The sequence below is a fragment of the Lathyrus oleraceus genome, chromosome 5 (genome assembly GCF_024323335.1).
Source record: "Lathyrus oleraceus cultivar Zhongwan6 chromosome 5, CAAS_Psat_ZW6_1.0, whole genome shotgun sequence".
NCBI classification, from domain to species: domain Eukaryota; kingdom Viridiplantae; phylum Streptophyta; class Magnoliopsida; order Fabales; family Fabaceae; genus Lathyrus; species Lathyrus oleraceus.
Window position 1 is genome coordinate 515,152,343 of NC_066583.1, and position 10,592 is coordinate 515,162,934.

The 10,592-nt window shown below is 34.6% G+C and overlaps 1 protein-coding gene across 1 annotated transcript; it reads right to left on the reverse strand.

Annotated features, from left to right (window-relative positions):
- Positions 1-3,861: 3,861 nt before the first annotated feature.
- LOC127082955 (protein ZINC INDUCED FACILITATOR-LIKE 1) lies at positions 3,862-7,990 on the reverse strand. The gene is made up of 17 exons (XM_051023185.1): positions 7,775-7,990; positions 7,648-7,688; positions 7,441-7,501; positions 6,804-6,906; positions 6,538-6,640; positions 6,361-6,414; positions 6,135-6,197; positions 6,004-6,053; positions 5,816-5,891; positions 5,554-5,742; positions 5,209-5,296; positions 4,990-5,075; positions 4,796-4,903; positions 4,647-4,691; positions 4,470-4,558; positions 4,130-4,173; positions 3,862-4,013 (listed from the first exon to the last, which is right to left on the reverse strand). Exons 1-17 carry the CDS (start codon positions 7,920-7,922, stop codon positions 3,892-3,894), a joined length of 1,470 nt encoding a protein of 489 aa, XP_050879142.1. The 5' UTR covers positions 7,923-7,990; the 3' UTR covers positions 3,862-3,891.
- Positions 7,991-10,592: the final 2,602 nt, after the last annotated feature.

A 10,592-nucleotide genomic window follows, 5' to 3' on the forward strand; every position in this document is an offset into this window, starting at 1 on the left:
AAAATATTCTAGGAATATTAAGTAATCCCATGTGGCGCCCCAGAGTGAGGAATCAGAGATTCTAATTGACTTTAAACTTATTCTGGTTTCTAAATGTGGAGACATTTTAGGAAACTTTTGATTGTTAACCTAATGTTGTGCAACTGTTTCACTGAGTATACTAGGCCCAAATCTAGTTCATTCTATGGCTATATATAGAATGCCTCAAACCTAATTGAAGGACAAAGCATAGAAGGTGTTTATGTAGTATTAGGGTTTGAGTGGACTTGTTATTTTGTGAGCCTCTCTAATATCATCTTGATATATGAATAGGACTGTATCAATTGATTGTAAGGGTTATCAAGCACTCATAAGCTTTTAAGCATTGAGTGATTGTGTGTCTGTGAAGTGTGACTTCAGAATCTTTTGTAACTATTTGAATTTTCACTGTTGTGATTGAAAAGGGAAGTGAGAAGGGTCTCACGCCTAGGAGTGTCTTAGGTAAAATTTAAGCACGGGTAGTGATTAGAGTGTAGACTATAAATTAGAGATAGTTTGCAGAAGGTCTACAAACTGATACTATTTAGTAGATTTCCTCCCTGACTTGGTAGCCCCCAGATGTAGGTGGTATTGTACACCGAACTGGGTTAACAACTCTGCGTGTTATGTTATTTTATGTTCCTCTATATGTAAGTTATCTTGTTATTGTGTGTTGGTCAAATATCAGTGTCTCGACATCTCTTAGGACATCTGATATCTGCACACCAGAATTTTAATTAGTGTGTTTCAAATGTGGAAAGATAGGGCACATGGCTAGTGAGTGTATAGATACAAAAGTTGAACATTTTGTGAATAATGTGATGGTTGAAAGGCAAAAGGAGAAAGGAAGGTTTTATACTCTAAGTGGCTTGAAGCTTCGCAATCTAAAAATATTATACAAAGTAGATGCGATATGGCTGATAATCTATTAACTCTACTATTTTATTCAGGAGCAACTCATTCTTTTATATCTACGGATCAAGCGAAACAATTAAACCTACCTATTTCTCCATTACCTTTTGATTTAATCGTTTCTACTCCTGCGTCAAAACCTATGATTAAGTCTGTTTTAATTGTCATATTGCCATCCAAAATAGGAAATATCTTGTTGACTTGATATGTTTGTCTTTAACACAATTAGATGTGATTTTAGGCATGGTTTGGTTATCCTCCAACCATATCCTTTTAGATTGTGCCTATAAAACTTTAATTTTTCCTGAACCCGATATTTTTTTTACTTATATCTACCAATTACAATATGGCTTCTTTAAAAGAAGGAGCTCAAGGATATATGGTAAAATCTTCCTTAGAAATTTCAACTGAAACAATTTTGAGCCAAATTCTAGTAGTGAAATATTTTTCGGAAGTATTTCCAGAAGATGTTCTAAGTTTACCACTAATACGTGATATGAAGTTTTCGATTTAACTGATCTCTAGATTGGGTCCGATCTCTATTGCACCATATATGATGTCATCTAATGAGTTAGAAGAATTAAAGACTCAACTTGAGAATTTATTGTCAAAACAGTTTACTAGACCAAGTATTATTGGTAAAGAAAAAGGATGAAAGCTCAAGACTTCGTGTAGACTATCGCCAACTAAACAATGTGATAATCAAGAACAAATATCCACTTCCGTGTATTGATGATTTATTTGATCAACTTCGTAGAGTTGTTATCTTTTGAAAAATATATTTAAGAACATGTTATCCCCAAATTAGAGTGAAGACCGAGGATGTATCCAAATCAGCCTTTAAGACTCGTTATGGACATCATGAATATTTCATGATGCCATTTTGTGTCACAAATGCACCTTTCATTTTCATGGACTAAATGAATAGTATTTTTCATCTGTTTCTAGATAAATTTATCGTTGTATTTAGTAATGAAATTCTCATTTATTCCAAAAACCTTGAAGAGCATAAGGACCATTTACGTCAAGTTTTGCAAATTCTACTTATACGGAAAACTATCAAAATGTAAATTTTGGCTTTAAGAAGTAAAGTTCATAGGAAATTTAATTACAAATAATGGTATAGATGTGGACCCTAAAAAATTAGAGATTGTACTTTCAATGGAGCGACCATGAGCAGTAACTACGATTCGTATTTTTATTAGTTTGGTAGAAGATAGTGGCACCATTAACACAACTCATAAGGAAATATCAATTGTTTGTATGGACCGAGAAGTTCAAGGAAACCTTTCAATCAATGAAACAACTTTTGACAACATCATCAATGTTAGTTTTACTACAACCAAATGAACTGTATGATGTTTATTGTGACGCTTGTCATCAAGTATTAGGTTGTTTTCTTATGCAACATAAAAGATTTATGGTTTATGCTTCAATACAATTAAAGACTCACGAGAGTAATTAACCAACATATGACATGGATCTAGCTAATGTCGTATTTGTGTTAAAGATTTGGAGACATCATTTGTATAGATCTATATTTGAAGTCTTCAATGACCATACTTAAATGTCTAAATTACCTTTTCGATCAGAAAATACTTAACATGAGACAAAGACGATGGATAGAATTCCTCAAGGATTAAAATTTTACTTTACTCTACCATCTCAGGAAAGCAAACTTAGTAGCAGACACATTAAGTAAAAAGGTGATTTACTTTTCTTCCATGATGGCTAAAGAGCTAGAATTGATAAAAATATCGAGATCTAAATTTAGCCGTGAAATTTACCTGGGAAAGATTTGTTTAGGAATGATCAAGGTTTCAAGGTTTCTAATGGACTTATGGAGGATATCCGTAATCAACAAGAAACTGATGAATATCTATGAGAAAAAATGAAATTATTTGGACAAGAAAGAACTATTGAATTTAATTTGAGAACTAATGGAATAATGAGATGTAATGGGAGAGTTTGTGTTCCAACAAGTTTAGAATGAGGAAAATGATTTTGGATGAAGAACATAAGAGCATGTTGAGTATTCATCCAGGAGCAACAAAAATATACAAAGATTTAAAGTTAAATTTTTGATCACAAGGAATGAAAAAGCAAGTGGCAAAAGTATGTTGCATCATGTCTAACATACCAAAAAGCAAAAGTGCAACATGAAAGGCCAAATGATATACTTCAATCATTACATATTCCAGAGCAAAAATAGGAGAGCATCTCAATGGATTTAGTTATGGAATTGCCAAAAATCAAACTTAACTTTGATTTAATTTGGATAATCGTAGATAGGTTAACAAAGTCGATGCTTGTGCAAGCCCTAAAAGCAATAGTTTTGGTAATTGTATCAAACTATTTGTTAATAATAAAAGTAAATTCTTTGTTATGTTTGTTTTTTCAAAATAATAAAGTCTCTAAAATAGCTAGTATGTTTAATGAAATATTAAGTGTGATTTAATCATGAGATCACATTAAACATAAGAACATTATTCTTAAAGTATCCATAGTCAAGCTTTATTATGAAATGGGATAATAGTAAATCATTGAGATTATTATGTAGTTAGGATTATGATCACATCTCATGGATCATGGAGAAAGAGTGATCAAATCTACACATAGATATAAATGTTATAAATAATATTTATATTGGATTGACCATTACGAGGATATTATATAGAATGTTATGCAAGAATCATAAGTGATTCTCATTAGTTTTCAAGATTTGAACTCTAGAGATTCTTCTTGAGAACATCATAGTTGTTCTTAACTTACCATCTGAGCTACTACATATTCAAATCGAAATCCATCTAAATAAAAATTGCAAAATCAATTCAAAAAAAATTAAAACCCACAAAATCATATTCAAATTAAACCGCATAAAGTTTGATCGAATTTTTTAAACTAGTCATCCAAAATAGAACCGCGAATAACTTTATCTTTGAATCGGATGAGTTTCTTCTTTTATGTTAGTGTAACTGACTGCTCAGGGGGTGGTTTCTTATTTTCTCTCAAAAATGGTGTAAACATCAATACCACTCCAAGTCCTCCAACAACATTCAGGACAAAGAAAACCATATGAGTTCCTGCAGTTAAATGCGTAACAGTAAACTTCAGGAATCCAGGTAAAAATGCTAGTAAAGAAAATGCGCTCAAAAATGTCAAAATTGACTTGTTAAAAGTAGCTGAGCATCATTCATACCCGGAAGAAAAGACGCATGCATCCGTTTTTGTGACCAAGTTAATCTGCATTGACCAAAGGATGAGTTAGACGCAGATTTTAGATGGTATAAGAGCGTATCCAAGATCAATTAGACCTGGTATCGTTCTTTTATAGATATAAAAAGTTTACAAACCATATCAATTTTAGTCTAGGCCTATAAGACTTCAGGATTATTGCAATACTAGTACTAGCACAACTGATTCAAACAATCACAAAGAAAATTAACATGAAAAAGTTTGTACAAACACATACAATAAGCAAGTTTATCTCACAATTTGAAACAATGAAAGATAGGTAGAGAAATCAAAGGGAAACTCACACTGCACCACCTCCAGCTGGACCGATTGCTTTGAATATTGACATTATAGTCATAGCAATGCCATTAGCTGCCCCTCTTTGATGTTGTTCCTGTTTTCCATTTACGCCACAATTTCCTCAAAATATAATATCAACTTTCGAAAAGAAATAAAAGCTTAGACTTAAAGAAAAAAATTACCACGGCTCTATTTTGCATGATAAATAAACCAGTGATTATGGTCATCTGAAATCGAGAAAAAAATACTATTAGGTAAGCTTATACATTCAGATGTTTGTTTGAAACGTGATCACTCATGATCAGTTAAATAAACAAAAAGATAAACTTACACTTAGAACATTCTTCAGAAGAGAAGCAATATTAATAACTAGGTATAGCGTAATGCCAGAAAGCATTGCTATGAAGGGGTAACTTTGCAAGAGAGGTATTGATAAAACCTACATAAGGTAACAAGACATTTTTAGAACAAGAACCAATGTAATGCTGAGTTGCATTAATTTCTATGAATGGAAAAAAAACTTACTGCGGAGATGCGAGCAAATTTTATAGGTCCGAAAGCTCTTTCCAATGAAGGGTAGAGGAAAAGCTGGGAGACAATAAGACCAATACCTGATCATTGACCATTTGAGAAGAGGTCAGTTATTAAGCAGAATATCTTGAAAAATGAAATGCACAAAGCAATGTACCTGATATGTTAATCCCAACACTAATAAATCTCTAGTGACACATATCGAAGACGTACCTGATATTGCGAGAACATCGCCTACATTATCAGTTGTAAAGTTCAAACCACCAAACCTTCCGGGACTAACAGCCCATAATGAGAAAACCTATCATAAAGTAGAATGGTGTTTACTTATATAAGTACTTATTTATGCATGCAATTTATGTAACAAAAGATAAAATAAACTCAAACTATTTACATGTATCTTATAAGCTGTTTTCATAAGCTATACTGGAGATCTTATAGAAATAAGCTGAAAAGAGTTTATCGACAATTCATAACGTGTTCCTATTAACTCTCCTGAACAGTCTCACAAGTGCTTATAGATAAGTTCAAATAAGTCAGCAAAAGTAGGAATGGTACCTCTTGATAAGCAACATTATAAAGTGAGAAAATGCTGTACACAATAATAGATGACATTAATGGCCAGTTCAGGAAGAGGTTTTCATCCTTTTGGATTATTTTGTCGTCGTCATTACTTATGTTTCCAGTTTCTAAAGCTTCAGCATCATCAATAGACTCATTGCTTAGAGGGTGGTTGTGAAGTGTTTCCTACAGTGATGCAGGAATTTTGTGATCAAATGCTTATACATGTTTAACAAACTATGAAGTTGCTTACTCATACCGGAAGCCAGATGCATGCAATTGCTACCACAAATGCAAAAGCTGATACTGACAAGGAAGGCAAGAAATATGGAAACCTGCAAGGTTTATGTTTTGACAATTAAAATAATCACATCAACAATAAGGATCGAAGGAAAAGCTGAATTGTTAGAACTTTATGATACTAAAAATCAAGTAAAATCCACTTACTTATCCCAAAATGAGTCTTTTGGAAATAGATGAGGGTATTTCACTGCTGGCTGCAATGTAAGTTTCACACAAAGTATTAGCGAAACGAATAAAAGTGTCTTCAATTAAAATAGCTATGAAGCATGAAGTACCTGAGCCAAATAACCTCCCAATGCTGGTCCAATTACTAAGCCTATACCCCAAGCTGCACTGAGCTGAAATCGTATCACGTTATGAATTATTATTGTTGAATGCAGAAAATATATCAACGACGTGCTACACCTAGTACTATTGAGCTTGATGTGTGCATAGAAGTGATCGAAGGTAAAGTGTGTGTCAGTGTCGTGTTAGTGTCGAACATAGGTTATAGAAGTTTACCGTTGAGAGTCCAAGACCTTGCTTTTCTTCTCTAAATATTTCGGTACTATAAGCCTGTTATCAGAAAACGATGTGACAAAAAAATCAACTGATATCCAAATACAGAAATGACAAACTTATGATTGTTCCCTGATGTTGAAGGACGAAACATTAGGTTATATTTGTGTTGTTTGGTACCTTCATTGGTCCTAGCAAACCATTTAAACATCCAAGAAAAAACCGGGTAGTAACCGCCATCGAAAAACTTGTGCTAAGGCCAAACAGTGTGTTGAAAATAATACTGAAATCAAGTATTTATCATCATCAATGCTGTAATGGAAAAATTTTCAGGCTCTGATTGGATAAACAGCTTAATTAAACACATATAACTCAAACGTTTATCATATACTAAGGTTCTGAATAATAGAAAACTCGTTCACATAAGTCAATCTGTATCTACTTACACTGAAAAAATTCCTAAAACTGCAACAGGCTTTCTACCGTAACGATCCGCTACAACTCCCCAAAATATAGATGTCAAAGATCTTCCAAACATGAATGCAGATCCTACAACATTGTAACAGTCATGTTAGGATCAGAAATAAAGGGATTATGAAGATAAAACACATCTAAGAAAGGAAGTTACAACCAAGGTTTTAAATAACAGTCGCGGCCGCGTAAAAGGTTTAGGTATTTTCACTGTGATTGCGGTTGTCACGTGTGAAATAATCACATGAATGACAGTATCGGTATCAGCATGCTGATACCGTGATTGCGGTAGTCACGGTGTGAAATAATCATAATTTGTTCTTTGGTATGAAAACGGTGAATAACAGTATCGGTATCAGCATCTTCTGATATCGTGATTGATGTTGTCACGGTGTGAAATAATCATAATTTGTTCTTTGTTATGAAAACGGTGAATAACAGTATCGGTATCAGCATATTCTGATACCGTGGTTGTGGTTGTCACGGTGTGAAATAATCACAATTTGCACTTTGTTATGAAAACAGTATCGGTATCAGCATATCTTCTGATACAGCGACGGCTTTTTAAAACCTTGGTTACCGCTATAAAAAAAACAGACACAATAATTTTACCTACATAACCAGCATAGGCACTTATATCCTCCTCTCTTTCTGCAATATTGAAATCTTTTATCTAAAAGGAAATATTGTTTACATGAAATGTTACATTATTGGCAACATATATTATGTGCAGTAATACAATAAAAGTGATGAAATTCCATGTAATAAAACTTTAAACTAACAATGAACCATAGTTATTATTAATTAAAGATAAATTACCATGAAATATAGGTAAGGAAAGAGAGATGCTATAGGTAAAGCTGTAAAATACAAAAAAACAAAGACATGAGTGATGTATAAATAAGCAGTTGAAAAAGATGAATCATCATTTCAATGCTTAGCTTACAGCTGCATAAAACCACCATCCAAATGTTCAAAAGATTTCGAAAAGTAACGTCAGTTTTGAGCTCTTTTGCTTTGTCAACTTTACAACCAGGACAATTCTCATAATACTTTTTATTCAACAATGTATCTCCAACGTTTTCATCTTCCATTTTTGCAAATTATATAACACAATAACAAAACAATGTTCTTGTTTTTCTGTAACCCTCTTTCCCAGATCGTTTTTTGTTTGTAATACAAAAAGGACTAATCAGAAAGACGGAAATGATAAGAAAATAACAATGCAATGAATTCTGATGAAAGAAAATGCCATTGGATCTGCAGAAAATGTAACAAAAAACCAAATGAAGAGAAACACGAACAAATTGGTCAAGGAAACTAAACAGTTTTTTTTTCCTTTTTTTTAATGAATTTAAAATAAATAAAAAGAAATTTTATTTCTAAGATTAAAAAAAAGTAAATTTAAAAATTAATTAGATTAGTTTTGGTAGTATTTAATAATATGGGCATCATTTAATTACTTGCATATTAGTATACTCAACTTCAAGGTTTTAAAAGAAAGTTGGTCCCGTTAAGCACACGGTTGGAACCCTCAAATGTTGGTATAATGGTGAAGGTTTGAATGAATCTCAGGTTCATATCCCGGTAGGTACTAACAATTCTTGTGTTTGGTCAGTCCATATAGAGCATTGCTCTACCTTTGAACAGAGTCTCCACTAGTGGACGGTGGGATTGGTCCTCTTGAATTAGTCGGTCGCAATATCGAATACCAAGTTTTCAAACAAAAAAAAACAATATAGTTGGTAGTTGTGTAGGGACACCGGGTACAGGTGTGCGGGTTCGAACCCACGATATCTCACTTATTCACTTTTAAAAGGTGAATTTCAGATGATAGATTATTTGACAAAAAAACTGTTGTGGACCGCGAATACGATCGCTACGAAACTGTATTGACAAGTGCCGATATCAGGTTGCTCGACAGAAGTAAGGAAATGTCGAACCACCTAGTGTGTTGAATTGTGTTAGTATGTTGAAGTGTGAAGCATTGTTTTAATTAGAAACTGAAACTTAATTAGTGTGTTTTAATTAGAACCGTATCTTGTCACTTATAGGGTCCATTAATACGAATTTCTTGACAAAAATCATTGTTTCAATTAGAAACTGAAACTAGGTAATAAAATGATTACTTGTTGATCTTTGATTTGAATTAATGTAGGAAAAAACACTCAATGCAAGTCCAAAAAGAAAAACAAGAAAATTGGCTCGCTACAAGCTTGTTGCAGCGCAAAGCAGCGAGCAAAAGAAGCAAAACATGAGCATCACGTCACAAGCTCGCTGTAGCACGCCATAAGAAAATTCAGAAAAGTCATTTTCCAGTGGAGTCTCGTTTCCAGCACGCTTAGGGCGCGTAGATGAGGAAAGGTGCACCATGTTAGGCAGGGCGCATGTGCGTTGCAATGCGCTTTTCTATGCAAAAGCTCCTGACTGGGGGCAATGATAGTCTTCAACTTCTTCTTCTTGATTTTGGGGGATGGGGACTCAGGGTCTCGTTGTCGAGTCTGGAAGGAGAAAAAGCATGAAAATTGCTATTAAAAAATAAAAGATAGTATAAGAAGGAAAAGTACCTTTTTGGGGGGTTCTTCTGGCCGCTTCGTCTCTCTCGCGGCAGAGGGTTCTTCGATGTGGTCATCAGGGGGAAACTAGATTCATCTAAAAATCGAGGCGTAAGAAAAGAGATGAAAGCAAGTTAAGGGGAACACTTAGAGAAACGTACCTTGTTGCTCTTGAGTTGTGAGCGTAGCAAAGAGAGCGTCAGAAATCCTCGCCAAGAAATGATCTTCCGAGAAGCAGCAAGAAAAATACCCCGTCCACCAGTTGTGGAACTCAGCAGTTGTGTTGAATGATTGGTGAAACTCAAAGGTGGGGAGCTCCAAGACTTAGATACAAGCAAACTTGGTTCATTCTTTGAATTATTCATGGTCGACTTGCATTCCGACCAGCATATATCTTCTTCCTAAACATAGAGGGAGAAGGGTTGGAATTGGCTGCAGCCAAATTGTGTGGGCACTAGATTAGGCCGGTAACCAACAAAGCCGTAAACAGGAGTACCAACTTCTATTCTGGACGACAAGATAGTTGGGGTCAAAAAAGTGGCCCAAACTACATTCGACATGGCGGCGGTCGAAGTGGAAGCACCGGAAAATTTATTTCGGAGCCAAGATAGGCCAATTAAGCGATCCACAAAGGGAGCCATGGTCGGATCAAAGACTTTAGTCTCAATAAATAGTTCGATATACTTTAGAAGGATGCGGGACATATGATTTTCTTGTTTGAGTGAGCAAGGCCATCCTGGTGCATTCGATGACCCTACTTTCAATCTCCTTCATTAGCGCCCGAGACTGGGTGATATGGAGTTTTGTTTCAAAAGTGGCATTCAGTCACAATTGCAGGAGCCAGAAAGGGCCTGAGGCTAAGAAAGACTTACTCTTAGTATTCTCAGGAAGGTGTTTGAGGTTATAGGAGGTATCTCTAAGTGATTGGTAGAGGTTGGCTAGGAGAAGTTTGCTGAGGGATATCTTTCACCCTTCATGAAGCTGAATAGCCAGAGGGACAAACTTCTTAGCCACCTGTAGAGAACTAGAACAGAAAACATAATAAGAAAGCTAGAAAGCCAAGAAAGTTATGTGCTCTTAGTCAGATACGTCTTCGTTGACTATATCATCCTTATCAGAGATGAAGTTTTTATAAGTGAAACGTTTGATAGTGAATTCATGTTGAGTTTCCAGGGTTGGACAGAAGGTGGAGCCAACAGGACTTAAACC

Bases quoted from the DNA above. Each gene is read 5' to 3' on its own strand.
- LOC127082955 (XM_051023185.1), bottom strand. From the start codon at position 7,922: ATGGAAGATGAAAACGTTGGAGATACATTGTTGAATAAAAAGTATTAT. The intron at 6,054-6,134 runs GTACTTCATGCT...CTTACATTGCAG, and splicing joins TGGGAGGTTATTTGGCTCAG to CCAGCAGTGAAATACCCTCA. The intron at 4,174-4,469 runs GTGAGTTTCCCT...TGGTCAATGCAG, and splicing joins CCAGCTGGAGGTGGTGCAGT to ATTAACTTGGTCACAAAAAC.